Below are 27,520 nucleotides of genomic sequence, written 5' to 3'. Positions count from 1 at the left end.
ACCGCAATCACCGTAGAAGAATTTGTTCAATGAGCAAATGCCAAGCAATGTAAAAAAAAGTCTTCCTAGCCTGAGTGTTCCACAGTGAGGGGCCAGCACGATCGAAGGCCCTGTCCCCGAAGGTCTTGCACTTTGTTTTGGGGACCTTTAATTCGTAGCTGGTATTGGATTTATATTGTAAGCAACACACTCCGTGGCAGGGGCCGGCAGGGGCCGCACTATACTTTCTCCCAAGACGACTTTGGCAAGAAAATGAAAGTTTACCCTTTACCTTTGGTACGCTTGGTCTCATTCCATTTGCCGTCTGGAACAAATCACTATCTGCAAGTTTCAAAGCTCTATCGGTAAATGTAAATCCTCGTTGCCAGCGCATGCTGTCAAATGCTCTATTTACGTCTTCTGTGCTCTGTCGGTCGCTGAATAGCATAACCACCTCAGGCTCGGTGCTGTACGCAATAACTGCTATGCGTGTAGCAGTGGGACTAATATCAAGTTTGCTGACCACTGCTTTAAGGAATTGCTTCATTCTTTCCCAGTTGGCGGGTCCGATGCTTCCCGACGAATCAATTACAAATGCCACGTCTACAATGGCCCTACAATCCTTATCTGCAAATACAAAGAAAAAAAAAGTTGTGTTATTCAAACATCCTTTAAATAACGTTTTTTTACAGCTGTATTTAAGTCTCTTCATTTTAATTAATTGTAAGTATAGAATGCCATAACCTCTAGCCATTGTACTGAAACAGCTGAATGTAATTACCGAAGATAGGGGTTGGTTATTTAAACAATAAATCATGACGTTAAACACAACTGCGACCAAAGGGAAAAAAGACCCTATATATATAATAAAATAAGGTGGACGATTTCGTGATTAGATTTCAAACGTGTTTTCGTGATTATGTTTTTAATGTGTACTTTGGTTCGAAATAAGTTGCCACAACTGAACTATTACATGAAAGAAACTCTCAGAGAAAAGACAAATGCATATAGAGTCAAATAGCACATACCACATGGCCCACTTTTAGCAACAGTGACCAGATCGCCGCTGAGACAAGACCTTCTCTTCATAAAACACTCAGACGGGTCCTCTATATCATCTGATGAACAGACAGGACTGATCGTATCCGGACATGTGGGGCAGATGCATTCTGCTGCATTGTCTACAACTCTGCAGCCCACGTTGTAGGGAGCGTTGCAACCAACCGTCCTGCATGGATCTGCGAATTAAAAAAGATAAATGCGCTAACTACAGTAATGATCAACAATACAGTTGTTTAGAGGTTAGCATTCGGTTCTTGAGGTACACAGTCTGGAAAACGTTACCTTCTGTTGGTGTAGTTGATGGTCCAGGTGTTGGTGTTGGGGTTGGGGTTGTTGTAAGAGGCAACCCTGCGATGGAAATAAGGAAATGTTACTTAATACCGGACATAAACAAATGCAGCACTTAAGAGTACTTACAGCTGCATATGTAAGTATAGTGGGATAAATATCTGTTTATACAAATAACATTAAGTCATTATTTAATACCTAAGCATAAGCCTCTCTTTATTTCCTTAACTTTGTCGTCTAAGTCTTCGAATGAGTCCACGGAAAATACGTTATCAGGTCCAGACGCAATTTTGCCAAGTTCTGAGGTATCTAAGTTTTCTCCTATTCCCAAAGAAAAGACTGGAACACCTTTGCTTTGTAAGCGAGAAGACGCCACACCAAGATCGGTCAAGACGCCTTGGTCTGTTGTTTGCTTTCCTGTTGTGATCACCAGTACAGGCTGTATAGTAAGAACGATATAGTGAATCATTAGTACAACTGGATCACGTGTAAGAGATGGCGTGTACATTTAAATTAATGGCTCGTATTCTACTTAGGAGTGGGAAAGAACATTGCAGTAGTAAGTGTGTTTACCCTTGAGATGTTTCTCATTCCACCAGCAGAAGTAAGAATTTCCTTGTCAGCATGCTCTAATGCCTTATCAGTTCTTCTCAATCCTTCTTGGCACTGAAGACGACCAACTTTCCTGACGACCTCTGCGCCATTAAGAAGACTTCCCGTTAACGTGTTAAACTTGAGAACCACGTTTGCATTGGTGCTGTATTGCAACAGTGCAATGCGACCTCCAGCTGGTGACACATCAAAGAAATTGACGAAGGTCTGGATAAAATTCAGCATGAGTATCCAGTTGCGACGGGTAGCACATTCGGATGAATCTATGATGAACAAGGTATCCATGGGAGTGGGGCAAGCTGGCCCTGTGGAGAAATAAAACAAAGAGTTTTAACTTTTTAACAATTTCTGCACATAGTTAGGGCCAAAACGATATACTCCGTTGTTTGAATGAAACTTAGCCTTACCATATTTTTCACTAGGCACTTTAGCACATTCCTTCTGACAACCATTGAAACAACACTTGTTGTCATCTTCACAGTCATTGTCACGCTGGCATTCATCCCCTTTGAAATCACAGATTCCGTCCAAACCCTTCCAGGGCAATGGGCATCGACCTGGTTTATCTGAAACATGAAAGTAAAGACCGAATTTAGTTAAATTCTTTCTACTTTAAGGTAGAAACGTTGACGACATTAGAAAGAGATGCATTTGATTAGCAGTTGGCCAAAATAAAAATTAATTTTTCATACCTGAACTACAGTCAGGCCTAAATGGCCTGCTTACTCTTGTTCCCTGTAATTCGTTTCCGTCACGATCCACACAATAGGCGTCTGCCCCTCTTAGTTGGATAAGATCAAACTGGCCATCGCGTGTACAACGTGGAATAAATCGACCTGGACGATATTGTTCCAGAGCTCGAAGGTAAGCCCTCTGGCATTTGGTGGGACTAGGAGCTGTTTAAAATGAAATTAACACAGTTTTTACCACTCTTTTCCTCCCTAAACTCAACAATGTTACAATTAAAGTTCAACTCTAATTTATGTTGCGAGGAAACGGTTCTCTAGTTTAGCTCATGTATGGCCAATGGCTATTAAAAAAGCTAAAAACCAACACTGAAAACGATTAAAATACACGTGAAATGTTCAGCGACGTCCTCTACGTCATCGAGAACAAAAACCAATTCAATAAAGCAACACTTTGAGCGATTTGGCTCGTAAAAAGGCAACGTTAATATCAAGCGAGCGAAGAAAGGAAGAAGCGTATTTGAACATCCCAACAAATATTATAACATCTACCTTCACAATCTGGTCGAGTTGGTCGCGGTTTGTCTGTTCCTTCTATTGTCTTTCCATCACTGTCTACACAGTAACACATCAATCCTTGGCACTGAATAGGATCAAATGAGCCATCTGGTCTGCAATACGGGACAAATGTATCTGAAGATCCTTGAAGAGCCGTGACACGTTGCTTTTCACATGGTGATCGTGGTTTGCTAGGAGTCTCTGTATCTGCAACAAATAAATGGCACGCAAAAGTTGAACTGCAGGCAGTGACGGATCCAGACCTTCAGATAAGGTGGGGGGCAGTCATCCAGACCCTGAGATAAGGGGGGGCCGGTCTCCAAAAAAATTTTTTTGGCCCTTCCGGCCTCATTTTGGTCTAAAAATAAGGGGGGACCCGGCCCCCCCCGGCCCCTCCCCTGGATCTGCCGCTGGCAGGGGCTGAAAAGAGCATAGAAACAAAAGGTATTTCTTGTAAGTTTTATATATAACGGAAAAAGCAAACATTTGAGAATAGGACTAGCTTTCAACAGCTACTTTAAAATGATAATAAAAGCAAGCAACTGATCCAAGTTTGTATCATGTGTTTAAGTGCAACAGATGATTCTACCGGGTCCTTTGCAGTGTTTAAGAGCACACTGCGGCTCAAATCCATTAATCGAGAAAACGTTAACAAGAATAATCAATCAGATTATCGGAAGCGGCGAATTCGTCGTTTGCCTCCTCGTACCCGATTTGTTGATTTCTATACAAAGCACGGGTTAAAATGAAGGATTTGTAAGATTTATTTCTACATCCAGTAGTCACATTTTTCAAGTCAAAGTTTTTGGAAAGGCATGAAGGAAATTTATGTAATCTGTCCCCCCCAAAAAAAAGAACGACTCTCGTCGTGATTCTCAAGGTATCACTATATTAGCCTTGTTAGCAGGCAGCAACGGGGAACATGCCTACCAGGAATTGCTGGGCAGATTGGAATTTGAGGAAGCGTAGTTCGATTGAAACCGGAGTCCAGGCCATCACTGCCAACGCAAAAACATTTATTTCCATAACACTGGACCTCTTTGTAACGACCGTCTGTGTGGCACTTTGGAGTGAACCGTCCTGTAGTGTAGAAGCGAGATGAATCTTGGAAGTGTCGTTGGCATGTTGTCAATCTCCAACCTGATGGTAAGGCAACAAAACTACATTATTTGACCTGATATAGTTTAAATATAACTTTAAATACTTTGTTATCCTTTCTCCTAATGAGGCTTTTCAGGGATAATGAAACAAATTATTCAAATGGACCAAAACGTGGTTGAGAATCCAATCTTGTAGGAGGCGAACCAGTTACTATTTTATAAGCGTGGCCGAGGATTTGAATTCGGATTTGAATCCAGGTTACAGTCAGGGTGGGACTAATCCTCGAGGATTACAATTAAAGCATTCTAACCGCTCAGCCACGCTGCCTCCGAGATAATCCGCGATTCTATAGCTTGCCCAAGGAGGGAAATTGCCAAAAAGGGATAAGATAAACTGATAATATATAGGCATTTTCAAAGACCATGTTCGTCAGTTATGTCTTTCAGGGTTTTGAATTAAGTACATTTTTAAAATAATTTAGAACGAAGCCAAAAAAATATCGTATTACCGATTGGAATAGGTGTTATCGAGTCTTACCTTGAGCTTCACAGTTGGGCTTAATAAACCGCGGTCTTGATGTTCCAGGAATTGCAATACCACGCTTATCAACACAGAGACAAATGGAACCCACACATTGTGTTTGATCATAACTTCCATCTGCTCCACAGCGAGGAACAAATCGTCCAGGAAGAAGGCGAAGTAGAGCTGTTTTGAAGTGGCTTCGACATTCGGTCGGCCTTTTAACTGTTGATAAGTAGATGAAAGATTGAGCAAATCGCATGTAACAAAGTTTATTTTCACGATTGAAGGTCATTTTGAGCTATAAGCGCGTTTGTTATTTACGTTTTACTTGCAACAAATACGGCTAAGACAACAACAGGTGTCATAGTTCAATAAATACAAAAGGCATCAGAAACTGAGGGCAGCCAGAAGCAACGATTAATACATTTGTACTAATGATATAGTTGCCCCACAGGCACTTTCTTCCTCTTCAAGTGCATTTCTTTCTTTCTGTAGCTTAACTTGACTGCAGAGATTAGTTGTCTGTAATTTGTATATCTTTCGCGAGCACCTTTGCAATCAGTTACCAAAACTCGCCTTTTTTAACAAAGCGAGAATGCAGTACTACTATTCAACTGCTGTGGTAATTGTTTTACGTTTTACATTTACCAGTTTGCTCACAGTCCGGCCAACCTCTTCCTCTAGAACCTGTGATCTCCCTTCCATCATCATCGACACACCAACAATCCCAACCAGTTGTACATTGTACTGGGTAATAAGAGCCATCTTCCTGACACTGTGGCACCCATCTTCCTATGACATGATTCGCAGTTGCTGAAAGCCTCTCCCTCTGACACGGTGACAAAGGTAGAGCTACAAAAAATATTCAACCATATTAGCAATCATTTTTTGTTCGTAGAAAAGTGACTGTCAAGTTAGTACATTACCTGTTTAAGTGCTCAAACAACTTGATAGATCTTTTTCAGCAAATAAAAGGTCGAAAAGTTTTTGGAATTTCTTGATGCGTTTTAGAGCTAAATTCACAGTTTGTTACGTCGAAAACTTCAATTTTTTCCTGAATCAATAAGGCACAAAAAATCAAAAACTGGATTAACAGTTTACCTGACGAAGAATCGCAGGATGGAAATTCTGGAAGCAGCCTAGTTGTGTTCTTGATTTCTGCTCCTTGCTGGTCCACACAGAAGCACTCAGATGCGTCACACTGTACTGGGAAAAATTTCCCATCCGGAGTGCAATGAGGAATATACTTATCATAGGAACGAACTGAAAATGCTTTTTCGAATTGTCGCTGGCAAGGCGTCTGTGGCTTCCCTACAAAATTAATATAAAGTAAAATGTGTCAAAGCGCTGCAAGCTACCTTTGTGAAGAATTGGAATTCTAGCGATATCGATTGGCTTCACTTTCAAAATATAGAGAGGTCTTACACCCTTTAGCTCTCAATCTAGCAAAAACTTTGTGAGCTTCACATAGTACAATTTTCTTTTTTCGGTAATTTTTATCACAATGACATGAAAGTATGCACTACATTTTTCTACTTTATTCCGGCTTTTAAGAAAGAAAAGAAAAGAATCCAAAGAAGTGCAAATCGCTTTTATGAAGGTTTAAGAACCACCGAAATGCAACAGGAAGCTGAAAATTGTATGTCAGCGAGAGTTACATGCTAAATCTCTAATCAAACAGTTTCTTAATCAATTCCATTTATTTGTATTTCGACACACGGTCAATCGAACATGTCTAAAACCTGTAAGGCAGTAAATTGAAATTCACCTCCAGTGGCACATAGAGGCCAACCCTTGCCTAAGCCATACATCGATCTGGAGCTGTTACTACACCAGCAATAACCACTTGGACAACACTGCACTTCATCGTATGTTCCATCGGGCCGACAACGAGGGACGGTTCCACCTTTTGAATACAAACGTTTGGTCACTGCTTCCTTATATCCTTGCTGACACTTTGTTGGTGGATCGACTGAAATCATGATAATAAAAGAAAGTGAACATCTGGTTATGAGGAAGTGTGAAAATTCTGACAGCTACCTGATTTAACAGGGGCTGGTAAATACATAGATCAAGAAGCGAGAGGAAAGAATGGAGCAATGTCTCATTTAGCTACATTAATCAGCTAGCTGAATCAACGGTAGCTAGTAAATAAGATCAATTAGGGAAAAGAAAGAATGGAGAAATATGTCACCTCGCTCCATCAATAAGTAATACAAGGACTTCTATTTCCCCATCTGGCTCAGGGTAATTTTACGACGTTGAGTCTGTTTTTCACCGAGCGTATTGCGTAGGCCTCAGGGCACAAAGCAGTTTGCTCTCAGTCTTACTCCTTATTCAACCTTACTCCGCTGGCCAAGATGCAAACGTTTTTTAAATCAAACTCTTTTCCTCTGTATTGATCCCCATAAATGTACATCTTTAGGTTGTTGATATACTTAAATTCTATCAAATCTCACGTACCAAACTTAGCGCAGTTTGGAGGGTCCGAGGCAGATTTTCGACTTTCAGGAACCTCTTTTCCATACTTATCCACACAGAAACAATACGACGTACGGCACTGAAGTGGCTCATAGCTACCATCTGGTCTGCAGCGTGGTACATATCGTCCCACCACGTAGTTTTGCAATGCCGTTTGATATTCTTCTCTGCACTGAGTATCGGAAGGAGCTGCAAGCAAGAAAGAATTGGATAAAATTGTTATAATCAACAAACTTGGTGCTTTAAAAAAAAACAACGATAAACTGCATTCTGCCATAGTTTTAAAAAGCATAAAATGCATATTTAGCGCTGTTTCATTGTTTCATTCATTGGCTGTATTAATCCTTCGTTGTTATTCCACAAATCAGTATTTGCCGTCCTCTATTCCAAATTCAGTATGGGTCAACAGACATGCACGCTTATGTCCTGAATCACAAAGCAATACTAAGAAAAGAAATCAAATATAGCGCAGTATGGAACGAAAACCCTGAAAAAGTAAAACGTACTAGTTCATGACAACAGCGATACTTCTAAAATGTGCACTGAAAAAGCATCGTGTCTATTGTGAGAAACGATTCCCTTCTCCAGTTCTTATATCGTATTACCTTCAATGCAAAACAAGCCGACAACTTCTTCTAACAAGCAATTTAAACTAAAAACAAATTTAACGACAAATTAAGACAAATGACGACAATGGGCTTGACTAACTGCTGAATGCTAAGATATTACAAAGGACTTACCTGTGGGACGCCACCTAGTTAACCAAGTGTCATACCATCGATTTAGAACTTCTGGTGTACGTTTAGGAAGTTCATCTACTGGATATAGGAAAACTTTCGACTTGTCTGAGGTAAGTTCTTGCAACTCTTTCTCAGGAGTGTAAGGCAGTACACCGACAGCATAAATATCAATATCACGATCCCGGAGTGGCTGCGATGCTTTTGATAATGAAACCTGGTCACTTGCTTGTGGCCCATCGACCAATATGATAACCAGCTGGACAAAAACAGTCTTTGTTAACAAAATGATTGTACATGGCTGCTTTAATTACACTGCATATCAAATCAACCAAATCAAAGAGTTTTCTTCTCCCTGGCCGTCGTTTCGAGATGCTCGTGTATTACTGAATCACTGGCCCCTTTGGCTACTGATATTTTTGGAAACATGCGCGCCCTAATTTTTTTTTTTTTTTTGAACGTTAACGAGACATAAATTGAGTACTGCCAAGTTTTTTCCGATCAGACGAACAAGAAATGTAACTTTCAGAAAACGTTTCTCTTGCATTTGTCTTGTTTACTTAAAATGCTTCGTGAATAACTGTAGGCTACGGTCTATAAATTACCGAATTCAAACTATTATTAAAGATTAAATAGAGCGGTCTTATCTTTTTTGCCTGAAATATTTTATAGCAGGTTTCAGTTAACTATAAACGCACCTTTGGGGCGTCTTTCCTTGCTCCAGACTGAGGAATAAAGAGAACAGTATTAGCTAGCTCCACAGCTCTTTCAATTTTAGTTTCTCCTCCCGTATACCACATCTCATCAATACGACGCTTCACATTTTCTCCTGTATACTGAGGTCCTTGCAGGCTATTGAAGCGGAATATTACGCGAGGTTCGGAGTTAAATGCAATCGCGCTGTAATGGACGCCATCTTGAGACGCCCCCAGTGTGTCTACTACTGTCTTGGCAAAGGTCTGGAATGCAGTCCACGTCTCGGGTGTGGTTCGAGGAGACGAACCCAAAAGGAAAGCTACGTCTGCTGCAGGAAACAGGCCTATGAAAGAAGCGTAATTGTTTCAATAAATAAACCAAACAATTCTGATGGCTGGGAACTTCATTATTTTAGTCAACGTCATCACCAGCATTTACAACGTCATCAATGAACAAAGCCAGAATCTGCAACTGCATTTTCAATTAGACTAATGCTGCAGTGAACCAATTTTGTGCCACGTCTTAAAGGTAAACGCCCGTTAAAGTTAAGGATTTATCTTGAAATGTGTGTTTTTCTTTTTGCAATGCTGTTCTTTTTGCGCGTGTAATTTCAATCAGAGGATCGGAATTAACTAATTTTTTTTTCCCAACACACATTTTTTGCCAGGTATCTCCAGAATGATTTTAGAGAGATTTATAATCTCGTTTATGGCAAACGGCAAACGTAAATTTGTACCAAGTGACCAGGTTTTACCTTTACTTTTCATTTATTACTCGTAACGTCTGCACAGAAATCAGAAAATTCACGCAAGTTTTATCTATAAGAATTGTTTTAAACAGTTTGTGATTGCCAATTTTCTAAGTTACCAAATTGTAGACTTCAATATGGCGTTTGTCCTTAAGGCAATTCTCAATCTCTCTATTATCTCTGACAAATTACCTTTGTTGCGAATGCTAGCAAGCAAATCGTCCCACAGCGCAGGCCCAAAGTCCGCTAATCGGCTCAAAGGTTCCTGGTACACATTCTCTGGGCGCGAGGCAACATCATTGAGCTCTTGCTCGTCGAAATTAGGGCCCACGCCAAGAACATACACTTGTATTCCGCTGTCTTTCAATGGCTGAGCCGCTGTGGCCAGGGGTGTGTACCTCCCAGGGAAACTTGATTGCGCACTTGCTGTTATTACGAAAAGAATCTGTGACAAAATAAAAGAAACGGTAAATGACAAAAGAGTTTCATGTAATGAAAGACATGGGCGGGTTTAGAGGTGGGCGGTAGGGATCGTGGCCACCCCTATTTCTGTGATATTTCTAATTGTTTTTAAAGAATTCTCAGTAAAGTAAAAAGCATCTATATAGCTGGCAAGTGATCCGACCACCCCTTTCTTGATCCGCCCCTGAACGAAAAATGATCCTCACAAAACATCCCATAAAATCATGCAGTACAAACCTTAGGCACCCATTTCCTCATTCCATTTTTCTCATTAAAGAGTGATTTGTAAGCAGTTTTAAGAGCGCGGTCGAGTCTAGAAGGTCCTCCCTGCAGGGTCGCTGTATCCACCAGTCTTTTTACTTCATAATTGTTCAGTATTTCATCTGGTAAAGAGTTGAAGTTAAATACAATGGTGGCATTGGTTCCAAAAGTGACCATCCCAATATTAACAGATTGTGGTGCTACTTGGAAACGGTCAACGGTTCTCTTGACGATACCTAAGAAGTCCGTCCACACCTCTGGTGTCACAGAATCTGAAGCCTCCACAACAAACCCGATATCCATACCTACCCAACGATCTAAGGAAAAAAAAAAGAAAATATAGTATGAGTACTTCTTATCGACCTCAACTTACTTCCCTGCTTCTCCAAATTATATTCACTGTCACCAGTTTATAAACTTAGATGACAGGAGAGAACTCACTTACAAAGGATAGACTCTCCTCTGTCCAGATGACGATATGATATAGAAATTTAGCAATCAATGGCAGTTTTTTCAACTGATCTAACAAGGTTTCTTAACAATGGCAACTCAATTACTGTTTGCAGATTTAATTTTCTTCACTACCTTCATAATATACGTAACATTGATTTAATTTATGAAAGCTTTAAAGCGGGAAATTACGCAGTCACTCTTTTACTGAAACGTTTAACGATCTGAAATGAACTAAAACACTGTACCACACATCCATGAGGAAAAAGTTCTGAAAATTACTAGGCAATAAAAGACCTCCCTCTTTCCTCCAATAGCAAAGATCCTTTCTAACCTTTCAAATATTGCTTTAAGGCAGCAACTACTTTTGGCTGGCGCTGAGGTAAATCATCGACTGAGTTTGCGCGTGTAAAAATGTTCTCTGGTCTTGAGACAATATCCCTTAAGTTCTGCGCAGGGACCTTTCCTCCTATTGCAAGGCCATAAATTTGAACCCCTTTGTTCTTGAGCGGAAGTGAAGCCTCATCAAGCGGTGTAGATGGCTTTTGATCAGAGGCTTGTCCAGAGTCAACTAACACAAACAAAATCTGCAAAATTTACGAAATAGACGCAAACGTTTTAGAACCGTACAAGAACATGCGTACTAAAATACCAAGTATGATGGAAAAAAGGTTCTATCATTACAGATCTTCCATTAAAAACATTCATTCCAATCTAAGCAATAGAAGACTTGTTAATGATGAGCCCTTCTGGGATTGAATTCATAATCAGTTATTTGAACATGCTTCAAGTTAAAGATTATGATATAAATGATCATGGGTTTTCAAATTGATTATAGAAAGGGAAATTTGGCGAAAAACGTTGTAAACAGGATAATCAAGAGATGAAAGCATTATTCTTCAGTATTTTTAGTTGCAATAATTATACCTTCCTTTCCTTATGTATTTTTGTAAAGCGTGATTGCAGTGCTCTAAGCTACACTGTTATATGGCCAATGTGTTGTCAACGTTAGACTAAAAGGCTTAAATTCATTAGATTGGTTTTGGATCCAGACTTTTCAGCGTGCAGGAATTCCAATCCAAAAGTCCAGAATTCAATTTCCGCTATCACCACTAGCTGGGGTTTCACAGTATTCCCGAGTTCAATCCCGCATTCCTGCTTGTAAACAGCAATTTGTATACCTCCTACCGTATGCGCACTTGAAGGCTTGTTACGGATGTTTTGCCTCTCTAGAAGTTGTGCTATAGACATGACCGAAGTTAATTTTTTTTCACTGAGCTCTTTTATACCTTCATAGAGTTCCTTCTTGCACCACCCTCGGATGTAAAAAGGTACCCGTTGGCAAGCTTCAGTGCATTATCAATCCTTGTAGGACTATTGTCGTAGGAAACTCTGTCTATCAACCTGTTGACCTCATAGTTACTTAGTTCTGGGCCAGACAAAGCATTGAAGTCAAATGCAACTTTAGGGGTTTCAGCGAACGATATTGCTCCTATACGAGCGCCCCTGTCTGAAACTGGGAACTGGTCAGCAACAGACTTGACGAAGTCCAAAGTTAACTTCCATTGCTCTGATGTTGTTGATGGTGAAGATCCGATCAAGAAGGCGATGTCCACTGGGTATGTACGTTCTGAAAAAGTTAAACAAAATTTGTTATGAAGCAGAGTACATAAACTTTCTTCAGCTTCCAGTAAACTAATTTGCCGTATAACCAGTCTCAGTTGATAAAGGATACGAATACATGGCATACATCTCTGGATTCTGTGTAATGCTGGATAATATTTTTTATATATATCACAGAAGCTTGGGATCTATAAATCTAAAATTAAAAGGATTTCTGCAAACTATTCCTAACGGAAATCGACAGTAACGCATTCTGAAAATCTATGTACCGGCACCAATAATTACAGAGGGGTATATAATCAACCTAAAGAATAGAACCTGTTTAACATAACCACTCTGAACTCAAGGCGCCTTTCGCACAAATTCTTCAAAATAAACGCACTGACAGAATAGCTTACGTTGCGACCAAAAAAGTGATATTGCTTTAAGTTACGTACCTCTAACAACGCTTTTAACTTTGCTGATAATCTTGGTAGTTATAGCAGGTGAAGGGGCGTTAGGAGAAACAACAAAAACATTTTCATCGCCATCACCAGAGGCTACGTCACGTAGATCATCTACATCAGTTTCCTCCTCTGGTATCGTCGAAAATGCAATAACTTCCACATCCTTGTCTTTCACCTTTTGGGCAGCACTGGCTAACGGTGTAAATGGCTCATCCTTTGTCTGGTCTCCATCAGCAACTACAAGTAAGAACTAGAGAAAAAAAAATAAGCGCATGTTTACAAGAAACCAACAATCAATAAAATAACAAAAATATATTGCTGATATTCCGGAAAACAAAAAGATTGCAAGAAGCTTTGTTTAAATGAGCGACAACCGTGTTCATGGTTAATGGTACGGTACAAAACAGAAGCACCACGAAGTAATACCATTTAGACACTGTCAAGTTGGCACCCGTCCCTTAAATGTTAATAAAGATCAAACATTCCACGTCATAAATACTTGTAGTCTTCAACCCGCCCTGAGATTATTTACAGCACTATGCCTCGGGATATACCTTTGAAGCTTCTTTTCTCATTCCATTCTTCTCCGAAAACATTTCTTGAGCAGCCTGTTCAAGACCCAGATCCAACCTTGTGGAGTCCACCCTTTCATACGGAATTTGGGATATGCGTCTTTTGACCTCCTCCACATTGTTTTCTGAACCTGTTAGTGTGTCGAACTTTAGTGCCATCTTGGTATCGTTTCCCACGGTTGAAACTGCAAATTTTGCACCCCTCTGTGATACTGGGAATGCATCTACCATTGTGTTGACATCGTGTAGGATTGATGACCATTTCGATGGTGTAGTTTGTGGAGAGGATGCAATTAAAATTCCAACATCAGCTGGAGATGCCAGCGCTGTGAATGTAAATAAATGACCATTACGTCAGTATCTCAAAAACGTATTCATTTTCATCATCATCGCCCTCTCTGCGATGAACTTAGGATTACGAGACCAACAAACCACCAGGGTGCCAAGAAAAACACTGACCTGATTCCTCGCTAGTATCTTCTACATATCCGTTGAAAGAGTCGGCTATTCTTTTTCCAGTCTCAGACAGCTGATCTGCTTCTATGATGTAAATGTTGAAAGGCCTAGATGCTACGTCTTCTAGATCTGTTTGGTTTACACGGGGCTTTACCCCAACAGCGTAAACTTTGACACCTTTGTCTTTCAGCCCTTGAGAAGTCTTGCTAAGGGGAGGGTCATCGGCTCCGATGTCTGTTTTTGCATCCAAAGATACTAACACTAGGAACTGCAGTATAATGAAAAACTCATCACTCGTGGTTGACACGCAACATGGAAGGAAACGCGCAGTAACCTTTTTGAAACTTTTAACTTGCAAAAAAGATAAAAGTATGAAATGGCAGGTACCCTTAAAGCCTTTTACACACCGAAAAGCTCGAAGTAGATGAAAACGGTCGTCATTAGAATAACATGCAATGCAAAGATCCTGTTATGTAAAGGTCTTATCAATGCATTTTCGCCTGCAAGACAACCCTTCCTTTAATCATGTCTCCTTCGCTTTGGGAGGAATAAATGGAAATTTGCACAGATGATTACCTTTGTTACTCCAGGTCGTGCCCCAGACTCTGTGGTAAACAGCTTCGTATCAGCGAGTTGTAAAGCTTTGTCTATCCGAGGACTGCCAGCCATTGGCTTAGCAGTATCTACTAATCGCTTCACTTCATCCTTATTTAGTTGCGGTCCTTGCAGCTTATTGAATGGCATCAGTATTGTTGCATTGCTCCCATAAGTAATAATACCCACATGAGCACCACTTGGTGAAACATCGAGACCATCCACGATGGAACTGATGAAGGCTGACAGCTGCTTTATGACGTCAGGGGTTGTTGCGTAGTCCACAACCAAAGCAACATCTACTCCAGAGGAAGGTTCTACCGAGAAGCAAGGTATAATAGTCCTTTAGATTTGACTACGAGTAAGAAGTCGACTTTGGAATTTCGAACTAATTGTCTCCACCCGAAAAATAACTGTTAACTGTTGCATACAAGCACGTAAATGAACGTAAGAGATTAGGTTGGTGAGGTGAGTAATTATATAAGGTTACCGAGTTTGGTTTAAAATCTTGCTCGCCTTCTTTCCATGCGACATTCGGAAAGGCAGGGAAATTGTGCCTAACTATACAACAATACACTGTAAAGCACGAGTAAGTCCCAAGAAAATGGACATGTTATTATTGCAGTGTGTTCTTCATATGTATCGTACCACATTTTGGCCATCCCTTTGTTTTTGTCCCAGGTAGCTCTGTGCCAGAAGAATCAACACACCAGCAGTAGTCCCGTTCAGCCCCACACTGCACCTCTTCATAGCGGCCATCTGGTTTACACTGTGGAACAAATCTGCCGATGTTGTAGTTTTCCATTGCTTGGTTGTATTTTTGTAAACAGTCACTTTTGATTGGGTCTAAAGAAGAGAATGGATATAAATTAGGTCCAAGATGTTACCTCAATGAACTGAACAAAGGAAGACAACAAATTTGCCCCACGAGAATGTCCTCGTTTTTAAAGTTAGTTCATTGCTATACAGTGATGCATATTACAAGAGACGAGACAAAATAATCACTTATACAAAATACAAAAACGGACTACCTTCTTATAAATGTCTTTCTTCCCTTTGGTTTGCAGATTTACTGGCAAAGACAACCCGGGGGAAGTATCAAACGGTAACCATACGTCCCGCAAAAGCACCTTTCGAAGATAAACAAAACCCTAGGGGTGGTGACTGCGGTTCTTTTACGTCCTACAACAGCGTTTGGTAAGAGAAAGCGCGGTGAAAATGGGCATACGATGATAAGCTTCCTCGACCGAGAGGACTGGAAATCCTTTCCATTCCGGTATTATAACCATCTAATTAATTTTTCTAAGACTCGGAGCGTTGTTCCAACCGAAAAAGTTGGTTTCACGTAGCGAAACCACTTTTTACACAAAAATATAATCTCCTACCGACTTCCTCTGGTATCGGAACAAGGCAATTGGGTGTATCCGGACGATATGTCTTGGTCCCATATATCTCATTCCCGTCCTTGTCAACGCAGTAACAAGAAGAGCCCTGACACTGGATCTCTTCAAAGCTACCATCCTCTTTGCATCGTGGAATAAACCTTCCAGGCGCTCTGTTTTGAAGAGCCCTATCTCTTTGATCCTGACATTTCGTCAGCCGGCCACCTAAAGTGTGTAACATCACAGAGAATTCAGCCTTTTCCAAAAGCTGCATTAAACGTGAAAGAAAAAATCACCAAGTTGTTTCTCCAGAATGTACCGCTGTCGTCCTCCTTGTCAATTCTGTTTCCGGCTGCGGCTTTTTTAAGGATCTAATCTAGCTTGGCAGTAGGTTAAGGTTTATTCTTCCCGGACCAGCATTGAAGGAATAAAGAAGGGGCCTCTCCCTACAGTCATTTCATAACCTTCTCATTGGCCGTGCACCCATTTTTATAAACGTCGGAGTAAAATAGGGCTGGGAGGAAAATTGGTGGCAATGATATCATAATGGACTAAGCCCTCGAAGGACCAAAAACCATTGTCACCTATCAATTCTTTTAGACATTCCAATGGCTTCTTTCTTGTTACTATCACTGGGACAAAAATAAAATATTTCAAGGCCTTTTCCATATAAAACTAAAGGATTGTTTTAATGAAAAAAGGGGGCCTCACTCTCTGAAGAACTTAAACCTAACCTACCGGTTGTAATGCATTGCTTCTTTTCTCTGCCTCGGGTTCCTGGGATTTCCTGTCCTTGACTATCAACACACCAGCAAACGCCACTAGATTCGAGACATTGCAAAGGTTTGTAATTGCCATCCAAGTCACATTCAGGTGCAAAACGACCAGGAAGGGTTGAACCCGTGTAGCCCTCTGCATTCAAATGCTCCATTAAGCAAGGAGTTAGGCCAGCTAAAAAACGTACAAAACGTTTTTAGATAAAGCTATCGATAGCAGCTTACAGGTTCACTGAATACGTACAAGTACAAAAACCACATTAGCCGATTCATTAATGTCACGTTTTCTGTTTCTCATCAAGGAAAAAACGTACAATCTGCAAATCGTGCGATTGCAGAGTGAAAGGTTGCTCACTATGTTGACGAACATTTCGAGATTTCAGTTGCATTTTGCATTGAATATTTCAATTTGAACATCAAATAGATATACTAGTAATAAATCCATTAGTAAGTGTACAGGAAAAGTCACAAAATCTTTGAAAAGTTATTACTAATTTCCAAAGGTTTTACCAGTTGCAGGACAGCTTGGTTTTCTGTTTGTTCTTGTTCCTCTAATTTCTAGGTTGTTATAATAGACACACCAACATTGTCCTGTGGCAGCAGAACACTGAACGTCATCATAGCTACCATCGGGTTTGCATTGAGGGAGTTGACGGTTAACGTTAATATCCGTTGAACGGAAATTAAGACCGACGTCTCTCTGCTGCTGACATTCGGTTGGTTTCCCTCTTAAGACTACAACATTAAAATCAGATGTAAGAGAACAGTGACAAAAACAGTTGAATAAATAATTGTATGAAAAAATTATCTCAGAAAGGCAATACCTTCTTCAGTGCAGTCTGGAGCATTGTTGTATACCGTCGTGTTCCAGTAGGCATTCCCATTCCGGTCTGCACACCAGCACTGTAAACCCCAAGCGTAACTACATTGAACTTTTTTATAGTTTCCTTCGCTATCACACTCCGGAAATGCAATGTCTGCTATTCCGGATGCAATCAACCTTTCTCTGTCATACAAGCACTCTTTGGGTACACCTAAAACAAAATCAGAGAAATTTGAATTATTTCCTATATAAAATTAATGCGTTATTTATAACTATTTTTTATTCATTAACGAATTTTTTTATCTTGGCCAAGAACCTAGAGACGTAATGCCAAAACGGACGCAGAAAAAAAGAAAATCGGCTTGACTATATAAATAAATTAAAATCTAAATACGTAGTTAACTTGTCCCTTTATGGGGATTTTCAGGGATATTGAAACAAATCATTCAAATAAAACATAACGTGGTTAAAACTCACAGCTGGTAGGAGGCTCTTACCGCTTGGCCACGCTGCCTCCTCCAAATACTACATGCTTTTTCAAGGTACTGACTACATTGCTATTAAAGTCCTTGAGGATTTATAGACTCTGTGAACACATTATTATTAGCAAGCTCAAACCTCTGTCAGGGCAAGTAACCCGCCCTTTGCTCCTTGTTCCTGGTATTTCTCGCCCACTTGAATCTACACACCAGCAGTACCCGGTAGTGGAGTAACATTGCACCTTATTGTACTGGCCGCTCTTATCACACTCGGGAGCAAATCTCCCAGGAGGCGCATTTCCTGATGGACCCAAGGCGGTCATTTGTTCTTTTTGGCACTGGGTTAAGTCCGCTGTAAAATAATTAAGCACAAATGTCAACGTGCCGCAACTTTTGCTCTCAAAACGAAACCGATCTATGGATCGAGCCTATACACCAAGCTGGCGAACGTTCAATTCTTATACTAAAGCGGTTAATATTATGGCTCATTCAATTCCAAGCAAACCCATTCCCCAGGCCTGCCATTTGTCAAGCATTTGACAAGTCCTTCCTTTCCTTCGGTGGGGCATTTGTCATTAGAGGTCTACCCGTGGGGGGAGAATTTTACATGGTCGAGTTCACATTTTTCCAGTTTTCAAAAGGAAACTTTAGGGCATATAAAAGTTACATGACAAAAACTTATCAGAAAAAGATTTGATTACTCAAACCTTGGGTCTGCCCCCGGGAAGGGGCACGCTTAGAATTGACCGAGCCATTACAACTGACAAAATTCGGTCAAGGTGTAAGACAGACTCAGGATACACTTTGTAATGGTATCTAATAATATTCTAGATGCCATTTTTACAAAGCTTTGGCTTTGTGGTTTAAATCGTCAACAATGTATGCCCATGCGGCCCGACGAACCCACCCATAAGTCCACAACTTGGAATTCCGTTGGTCCTTGTGCCTTGCTTTTCTATTCCATTCTTGTCCACACACCAGCAAATACTAAGGGACGAGTGACACTGGACAACATTGTATTCCCCATCTGGCCGACATGTGGGTACGAAGCTTTCAGCAGATGGTATACCCTTCCATCCAAGAGCTACTTGGCGCTCCTTCTGGCACATAGTGAGACCAGCTACAGATGCATAAAAAAAAAACAAGTAATTTATGTTGTTCATAGAAAACGTCTCTGCTAGATTGAGATAGTATATAGATTTTTCCATCACGTGGCCAGCATCTATGCAAATTTATTGGAACAAAAGAAAGCGTTTGCATAAGAAAGGAACTCAACTCCCACAGGACTGGTTTGGGACACCAACATGGCCGCCGTTTCATTGTTTTGGGACACCAATATGGCCGCCGTGACGTCATGTGAAAACACTCTAGATGAGAGCGTCAGTTTCTAAAGAAAGTGTGGTGCTGCGTCAGTAGGGAAGTGGAACACAAAAATTCGTCCCTACAAAGGAAAGCAGCGTTCGAAACGTTAGGCTCCCAATCTTTTTACGGTGGTAGATGGACATAATCAGCTCAATTCCTCAATCCAAATGTTTATATTCCAGGTAGTATGGTTTACTTCTGCCAAGGGTACAATAATGTACATCACCACTTTTGAATTAGACCACGAGTAGTCCCCATTTTCCCTCACGGATAGTAGAGCGAGCGAAACGCGAGCGCGCGTGAAAGTCACTTCACGCGAGAAAGGCGAGACGCACCTTTCTCGCGTGAGGTGAGTTTCACGCGCGCTCGCGTTTCGCTCGCTCTACTATCCCTGAGGGAAAATGGGGACTATTCGTAGTCTATTTCATGTCATGCTTCATATTTCTTTTTGTGCCTGCCTCGCAGACGAAATCAAAAACCAAAATAATTCCAAACCTTAATAAACGCTCAAAAATATATACATAATTTTGTTATAACTGCTGCCGCGCGCTTCGCGCGCGCGAGACCTCTCATTATCAATCACTTTTTTTTGCGGTTTTAGCAAATCATATTTCGTTTCTGCAAACGTTATTCCCTCTCTTAACCTTCATTTCTCCAAAAAGATTTGGAGTCGACCGTAGTGAGAAATGAAGAAGGTTGAAAGCAAAGTATTTACCCATAGGTCCGCAATTTGGCTCTCCTGATGTTCGTGTCCTTGGCAACTCTCGACCGTATTTATCCACACACCAGCAAAATGGCGTGCCCTGATGACACTGCACCGAACTGTAACCCCCGTTTACATTACACTTAACCATGGACCACCAAGGTCGATCCGGTCGCATCGATTGCTGCGGTAACTTCATTGAGACCACTGGTTGTAATCGATTAATATCTCTTTCTCTCTGACATGTAGTCTTCACACCTGTTTTCATTAAGAAAAAATAAATCAGTAAAGAAAACAGCTGATGTAATTTGCTTGTTCCTTGTTGTAATTATTACTGAGAATGTATCCTCACTGCATTTTTTAATTGTGCATAAAACTAAAACAATCTTTAAAAACGACAGTTCAAAATTGCATTGTTTATCACTGCAAATTCAAATCATGTCTTGAAATACCTGGAGTGGATTTATCTGGACATGGCGACTGTGGAGTTCCATAAGTTTTCGTACCATACAGTTCATTTCCATACTGATCCACACACCAGCAAATACCTCTCTCACATTGTACTGGCTTGTATTCCCCATTATCTGTACATTCTGGTTGAAACTGCCCGGGCCTGCCAGATGCCTGAAGTCTGTCTAGTTGACATGTTGTCAAATTGGCTAAGAATGTAAAACGAAATCAAATCAAATCAAATCAAATTGGCTAAGAATGTACAACGAACGTTTACTAACAAGGGTAGCCTGAAATCTGACTGGCAAAAAAATTATTCTTGCTGTGTTTTCACTTCACTGCCACTTTCTGAAACAAAGGCTGTAACCAGACTAACTCAATAGTTATCATTGTGTGTGAAGTTCGATGCAAATTCCTCCAATACAACTGCATTATGTAGGAGTTAGTCTTAAATTGAAAATGCCTCCTCCACAATTTCTAATTCGTTTGAAACTACCATTCTTGAAATTGATACTCCAAAGTACTTCGAGACATTAACTATTTCTGAGTTAACAGACCGACAAACCTTTATCAGTGCAGGAAATCTTGCCAGTGGAGCGAGTTCTGGGAATAGGTTTGCCATTTTCATCTACACACCAGCAGAAGTCTCCAGATGGTGCACACTGAACAGGTTTAAATTCACCGTCATTTTTACACTGGGCTACAAATCTACCAGGTGAAGCTGACCCAGACCAAGCCAGAGAAGCTAGCCTTTCCTTCTGACATGGCTTCAGTCCAGCTTTATGTGGTAAGAGGAAATAAAGTCAAAAAAAGACTTTGCAAAAAGCAACTACTTTCATTCTTCTATCTAAGCAGCCTGAGTAATCGTTTTTTGGGATGGATGAACGGACGTTTGCTAAATATGGTGGATGTCCTGTTTGTTTTAATTTTGTAAGTATTTTGTTGAGCTACCGTTATAATTTTATAACTACTATTTAACCCTTTCAAATTCGTCGGCATATGCAAACGTTAGGAGAAAAAAAATAAAACAGTAACCCTTTGAGCTTTACATCATTAAGCAATCACACATACATAGTTTTGATATCAACTTCCAATCGTAAACTCACTCTAATAAATTTGCCCATTTTAAAAAAAAAACATATTTTGAAGTAGTACATTAAAAGCTAGAGTAGCTCGAGACGTATCCTCCGCCGTGCTTAGCAAGCCCTTGAGTGCATCCATAACTCAATGGTTGCACGCTACACGTTTACCATTTCTTAAATGGAAAAACATATTCTAAATCCAGCCGGCATGTATGGCATATTTACCAGAAAAGTGACGTATTTGAATTCCTTACATATAGTTAGATAAAATAAGGAGAAAATGCTAACCATCAACACCACAGTAAGGTACTCCTTTGGTCTTTGTCCTCGGTAGCTCATTGCCGTATCGATCAACACACCAACATTCTCCAAGTGATCCGCACTGCACTTTGCGGTAACCTCCATAGCTGTCGCACAGCGGTACAAAGCGAGTGAATTGGAAGCGCGTTTGTTGAAATAGTGCACCTTCCATGCTTTCCATTTCACAAACAGTCTTTTTCTCAGCTGAATACGAAAAGAGGGGCAAGGGGAAAAATTTAATGCCATGATGTTACGCCGTTGGTGTTAAAACGATCACGCCCGCATTCATTAGGCAATGTTAACAAAACATTTCCTGGTAATTGCCAAGAAGAATGGCCGTAATATTTGGAAATTACCTTGAACAGTAAGGTCGAATATACATTTTATTCATTACACAATATCAATCACTAAAAGCACGACTAGTGATTTATCCTTAGCAGGATAGACCTGCAATTTACGTACCTATTTCGGAACAATTTGGCTTTCCACTTATTCTGGTACCCCAGATCTCATTTCCTCTTTTGTCCACACACCAACAGTACCCGGTGGACTTGTGACACTGTACTGGCTTGAAACTCTCATCCTGATTGCACTCCGGAGAGAAGACAATGTCAGAGTCTGTAGACCATACACTAGCTCGCACTTGGTCCTGGATGCACAGGCTCGTCTCGTCTACAAAAAAACGTTATATACCGTCACACTCAATTAAATTACAGCTTCTTTTCAATAAAGGGGGATAAGGTCAGAGTTCTACTATGGTGATGAAAGTTTAAGTGTCACCCTGGTATTAGCTAAACAGCAAAAAAGGAGAGCAGACATTCAATACTAGGCCTTCCAATATTGAACCTTCCCTACATAAACTACTCTTTGTTTACCTGATAGTTTGGAGCAGTCTGGTTTCCCGCGAATTTTCGTGCCGCTATATCTGTAGCCTTCACTGTCACTACACCAGCAGTATCCAGATGAGGCATGACATTGAACTGTCTCATACTTTCCATCTGTTTTGCATTCGGGGACGAATAGTCCGGGTACCGAAATGTCATTCCATCCCAAGGCAAACTGGCGTTCACGAAGACAGCGAGGTAGCTTACCTGAATGGTGAGATGTTACGTTACCCAAGTAAGTATAGTTCAAGAAATTGTACAATTATATTTCATGAGAGAATGATACGTGTCTTTTCTAAGTGCCGCTTATCATTTCAGTTGCCTCTTACATTTGTGGTCGAAGGGTATGAAATCAACCTTACCTTCTTCGAAGCAAAGCGGTGGGCTGCCTTGTTTGCGTGTTCCTCGTATTTCTTGACCTTTCTTATCTACGCACCAACAGAAACCAGTTGAGCTATGGCACTGGAGACGCTCGTACTCTCCAGTACGCTTGCAATCCGGTACGAAACGCCCAGGTGGTGGCACTGTATCAAGACCAAAGGCCTCAAAACGTTCTTTCAAACATCGAGTCAAACCAGCTGCCGAAGAAAACGTTAAGTTATGTTGCATTCATAACGTGAACGTATTTTGTTTTTGTGAGTCTGTTTCCCTCAGAAAAGCAGATAATCGATTCTGTAGCTTAGTATAAAGCAACGTACCTGTGTGATCACATAGTGGTCTTCCTTTCTGCCTTGTACCTTGCCACTCGTTTCCATTCTGGTCGACGCACCAGCAGTATCCGGTTGAAGGATGGCATTGGACGCTTTCGTATGAGTTGTACTTTGAACAGGTTGGGATATAACGTCCAAATGGAAGAATCGCAAGAGAGAGATCCTTTCTCTTCCTCTGACACAACGTTAACTTGAAGCCTGAAGTAAATAAAAAACTAGGAATGTTGAAAAAACGTGTACATTCCTACAAGATTACGCCGTATTCTATGGATATTTTGAGGTTCAATTTTGTCCAATGTATTGCAATGTACAATGACGACTTTAAAGGAGTGGAAAAATAGTCTAAAATGTAAACCAAAGATAAAATTATAGTACAACAGATAAATCACAGCTTCGAACAGTACAAAATGCTCCAAGTCCCTTTCGTGTGATAATTTTTCAAAAATGTATTGATTATAACAGCATGTCCCAAATGCTTTTGAGGATGTAGAACATACAGCAGTAAAATATCTTTGACAATCTTACCAACGTTATTGCAGTCTGGCGTTCCATCCTGCCTCGTTCCATAAAGTTCGTTTCCGTACTTGTCAACGCACCAACATTGCCCCAACGCAGGATGACACTGTACTGGGTCATACTTTCCAACATCGGTGCACTTGGGTATGTACCTGCCATTTGCGGGTTGAGTGCCCAGTGCAAGAGATCTTGCTCTGTTTAACAAACACCTTGTTGGTTTTTTTCCTGGAAGTCCTATTCCTACCACTGGAAGAGACAAAAAGTTGAAAAATGACTCCTTCGTACGTACAGGAACTCAGTTCACGATACTAGTATTGCGTCCTAATGCAACACAGTCAATAATTAAACTCATCACCCAACCCACTGTCGTCATTTGGGTAATCAGATTGCTCAGTTTATTCGAATTTACTCGGGTTGCCAGTGTGAAGGTCAAATAATTTCGACAGATGGACTACACTCCCCCTAGCGGACGGTTACCTAAAAAAGCATTGCTTATTTATATTCTCAGAAATTCAAAATCACAGTTTGATTTGTTTTTCTTTACCAAGGCATTCGTCCTCTGGTTTGCCACTTTGCACCCGCGTCCCAGGGATTTCTTTTCCATTGTCGTCGACACACCAGCAGGGGCCTCCCGACTTCGAGCACTGAACAGGCTTGTATGATCCATCTGAGTTGCATTCTGGTACAAAAACTCCATCCTTTGGTTTGCTGTCCCATCCAAGAGCTAGGCGCCGCGCCTTTTGGCACATGGTTTGTGGTGCTGTTATAGGGATCAGGATAGATATTGACATGTACAGCAACACACCAAATTTATCATGTCGTGGTTTGGCTTACTATACGATACGAAACTCGCAAATCAATGATCAACAATCACTTACAATCAACTTTTTTTTGTATCACGATTAAAACTAGAGGGCATCAAGAAATTATAATGATATATGCAAATCTAAAATGAAACATTCTTGTAACATAGGGGTTTAATCCAAGCAAATATAACATGACTTACTTTGAATGGAATATTGTTCATGACATTTTTTGGTCCAAACCGCCCTCATTCTAATGAATGTTTTAAGTTAAACGTCCCAGTCAAGTACTACGCCTTCTGTTACACTGTAATGTGATTTAAAACTTAATTATATACTGGTTTTGTTTTACGTAGTACATTCAGTGCCGATTTTAGACGATCGATAACGGCCATGTATAAGTATCAGTTGTAGAGATTCATGTTGTAACAAGGGTCAACCACATCAAGCTTTTTCCTCGCACTTAATTAGTATAAGCTCATTAAAAATCCTCCTACCTGATTCAGGGACGCAAGAGGCTTTTCCCGAGACCCTAGTGCCTAACAACTCTTTCCCGTCACTGTCCACACACCAGCATCTTTGTCCACCACCTATATCCTGGACACACTGCATATTTTCGTATGAGCCATCAACCTTACATTGTGGTATAAAACGTCCAGCAATAGCTTGGTTGGTGTATCCCAAAGCCCTCCGTAATTCCTTTAGACAGGGTGACAGGCCAGCTGTACATGAAAAAAATGTTTTAACTTCTTAATGCGAGATGAATGAAGTGCTCTCGATCTTCCAGTTCATGCAAACTAAAACAATTCTTCAATGACGACCTGAATGAGTGCTTTGTACTTCATAAGTAGTTTGCAATAAGTATATGTAACTTTGTTTAACGTATCAGGGGACCATTTCTATTTACCAACTTTAAGTCATCCTCGCTAGCCACAATAGTAAACCGTCTAATTCCTGCGAAAATCAACTGCTTTCCTACTTTCCATCATTTAGGATCAAATGCTCAGAAAGGGCTGAAAAGTTAGAGTTTTTTTTTGCACATTTGCAGGGCCCAGTTGTTTGAAGGTCGATTAACACTTTTATTTTTCCTTTGTTCAAAAGCATATTTTTCCCCGATATATTTTCGCTATTCTTTCTATAGCATACAATCATCAAGTTAAGAGTTGTACACAAAATGAATCAAACTTCATTTGCTGTTTGAGAATTCAAATTTCACCCTTGATCTGGGTTATCTTTACCCAGCTTTAAGCAACCCAGCCATGATGTGGCGTTAAGCCTCAGACAGGGGATCAATAGTAGTTACGTTAGGTGTATTTATTTAACTAAGTCAATCCATCTTATTTAGTACCATAATTTTGAATCGTACCAGGTGCATCGCAGTACTGTTTGGTTCCCCTTATTCGCGTTCCTGGTTCTTCATTCCCCAACTTATTCACACACCAGCATTCGCCAATGCCGTCGTCGCACTGCATTCTTTCGTAGCCACCAGCTGGGTTACATCTTGGAACGAACGAGTTACCATTTCCATTTAGACTGAGGGCCGTGCTTGCCAATTGCTGTTCCTTGAGACATTTTGTTGGACCTGGAAAATGTAAGCATTTAGTTCCCTGATTAACTATTCCGCGCTACAATTTTTACATTGCTCTTTCCCAACAAAATGAGAGAATACTGGACATATAGTAAAGAGATATATGACTTTCAGCAGCGTAAACAACCGCCACTGGGCATTGATAATGCCTTTATAGCAATGAACCGCTCACCATAGTAGAGCACAGTACGAAACAGTATCAGGCTTTATGCTTAATTATCATATCAGCGACGCAAATGCAAATCATATGCCGGCAGCTATGTATACACGTAGGTCAGAAGACAAAGTGGTACAAAATTTCTTTTCTAAGGAAACAGCCCTAACCTAGCGCATCATAAACCTACCCTTCTTATCACAATTTGGTCTTCCTCGAACAGTGGTTGCCCAAATCATAAATCCATCCTCAGTGACACACCAGCACTGTCCAGTACTTCCCAGACACTGCACATTTCTAAACCTTCCATCATCCTCACATTCAGGAATGAAAACGCCGGGAGGTACAGGGTAACCGGGAAGGTCAAGAAAACGGCTTCTCCAACGCTGACACGTGCTAAGGGTAGCTTGACAAATAACAGAAAAAAAGAGCATTACTTCTTAAACAGAATTATATTCATTGAATTTTCCTTGAATAGCTGGGAAAATCCATAAACGAAATTAGGGAGCCTTACACTAGCAAAATTATTCAGGTTGATTACTATACCTGGCACTTTAGAGCAATTGAGGTCCCCAGAATTTAACGTTTGCGTTTGTGGAAGCTCGTATCCATGACTGTCTACACACCAGCAGTGAGACGAGTTACACTGGACAGGTTTATAGCTGCCATCATCAGCGCATTCTGGTAAATAGTCCACAGAGCTTTGGCTTTCCCATCCTAGATATCTTTGGCGTTCCCTCTGACAAGGCGATTTGGTCACTGCGATGAAGAGCGGACACGATCATCTCTACCGTTACGAACTATGTTCAACGTCTTAAGAAATTGTGTTAAAAGATGCTTGATACGCTACCTAATATATTTTAAGAACAAAGTTACCTGAGGGTCTACATATCGCCCGTCCCCGGGTACGAGTCCTAGGAATCTCATTTCCTCCCGCATCCACACACCAGCAGAAACCTGATGACTCATGGCATTGGGTGCTCTCATACTCTCCATCGGTGTCACACTCTGGTACAAAGACGCCAGGAGCTGGTCTTCCATTCCATCCTAAACTCCGCTGCCGTTCCCTTTGACATTGTTTTAATCCAGCTAAAGAAAGAGAGTATTTTATAAAATCAAAAACTATTTCTCAAAAATTCTTAAAGGTCAAGGCCGCAAAACGGATAGGTTGAAA

At 40.7% G+C, this 27,520-nt stretch overlaps 1 protein-coding gene across 1 annotated transcript in view; it reads right to left on the bottom strand.

The window, feature by feature from the left end:
- The window catches only part of LOC140926166 (uncharacterized), a 135,584-nt gene that overhangs the window by 58,885 nt on the left and 49,179 nt on the right, over positions 1-27,520 (bottom strand). Inside the window, exons 53-98 of the mRNA XM_073375952.1 lie at positions 27,223-27,435; positions 26,893-27,105; positions 26,537-26,752; positions 25,971-26,186; positions 25,102-25,326; positions 24,346-24,561; positions 23,811-24,047; positions 23,274-23,483; positions 22,938-23,153; positions 22,567-22,782; positions 22,154-22,363; positions 21,680-21,895; positions 20,875-21,087; positions 20,312-20,518; positions 19,872-20,117; positions 18,702-18,914; positions 17,934-18,146; positions 17,317-17,526; positions 17,003-17,227; positions 16,455-16,667; positions 15,720-15,941; positions 14,983-15,180; positions 14,317-14,651; positions 13,744-14,008; positions 13,267-13,610; positions 12,704-12,962; positions 11,933-12,273; positions 10,978-11,230; positions 10,170-10,510; positions 9,663-9,915; positions 8,725-9,065; positions 8,030-8,285; positions 7,272-7,478; positions 6,577-6,780; positions 5,910-6,119; positions 5,457-5,660; positions 4,824-5,030; positions 4,116-4,325; positions 3,180-3,392; positions 2,634-2,837; positions 2,349-2,507; positions 1,903-2,246; positions 1,528-1,768; positions 1,324-1,389; positions 1,008-1,217; positions 272-606 (exon numbers count right to left, since the gene is read on the bottom strand). Coding sequence (XP_073232053.1) covers positions 272-606; positions 1,008-1,217; positions 1,324-1,389; positions 1,528-1,768; positions 1,903-2,246; positions 2,349-2,507; positions 2,634-2,837; positions 3,180-3,392; positions 4,116-4,325; positions 4,824-5,030; positions 5,457-5,660; positions 5,910-6,119; positions 6,577-6,780; positions 7,272-7,478; positions 8,030-8,285; positions 8,725-9,065; positions 9,663-9,915; positions 10,170-10,510; positions 10,978-11,230; positions 11,933-12,273; positions 12,704-12,962; positions 13,267-13,610; positions 13,744-14,008; positions 14,317-14,651; positions 14,983-15,180; positions 15,720-15,941; positions 16,455-16,667; positions 17,003-17,227; positions 17,317-17,526; positions 17,934-18,146; positions 18,702-18,914; positions 19,872-20,117; positions 20,312-20,518; positions 20,875-21,087; positions 21,680-21,895; positions 22,154-22,363; positions 22,567-22,782; positions 22,938-23,153; positions 23,274-23,483; positions 23,811-24,047; positions 24,346-24,561; positions 25,102-25,326; positions 25,971-26,186; positions 26,537-26,752; positions 26,893-27,105; positions 27,223-27,435 — 10,766 coding nt within the window. The remainder of the gene's footprint in view (positions 1-271; positions 607-1,007; positions 1,218-1,323; positions 1,390-1,527; positions 1,769-1,902; positions 2,247-2,348; positions 2,508-2,633; positions 2,838-3,179; positions 3,393-4,115; positions 4,326-4,823; positions 5,031-5,456; positions 5,661-5,909; positions 6,120-6,576; positions 6,781-7,271; positions 7,479-8,029; positions 8,286-8,724; positions 9,066-9,662; positions 9,916-10,169; positions 10,511-10,977; positions 11,231-11,932; positions 12,274-12,703; positions 12,963-13,266; positions 13,611-13,743; positions 14,009-14,316; positions 14,652-14,982; positions 15,181-15,719; positions 15,942-16,454; positions 16,668-17,002; positions 17,228-17,316; positions 17,527-17,933; positions 18,147-18,701; positions 18,915-19,871; positions 20,118-20,311; positions 20,519-20,874; positions 21,088-21,679; positions 21,896-22,153; positions 22,364-22,566; positions 22,783-22,937; positions 23,154-23,273; positions 23,484-23,810; positions 24,048-24,345; positions 24,562-25,101; positions 25,327-25,970; positions 26,187-26,536; positions 26,753-26,892; positions 27,106-27,222; positions 27,436-27,520) is intronic.

The sequence above is a fragment of the Porites lutea genome, chromosome 2 (assembly GCF_958299795.1).
Source record: "Porites lutea chromosome 2, jaPorLute2.1, whole genome shotgun sequence".
Classification (NCBI taxonomy): domain Eukaryota; kingdom Metazoa; phylum Cnidaria; class Anthozoa; order Scleractinia; family Poritidae; genus Porites; species Porites lutea.
This window is presented reverse-complemented; position numbering and strand designations above follow the sequence as displayed.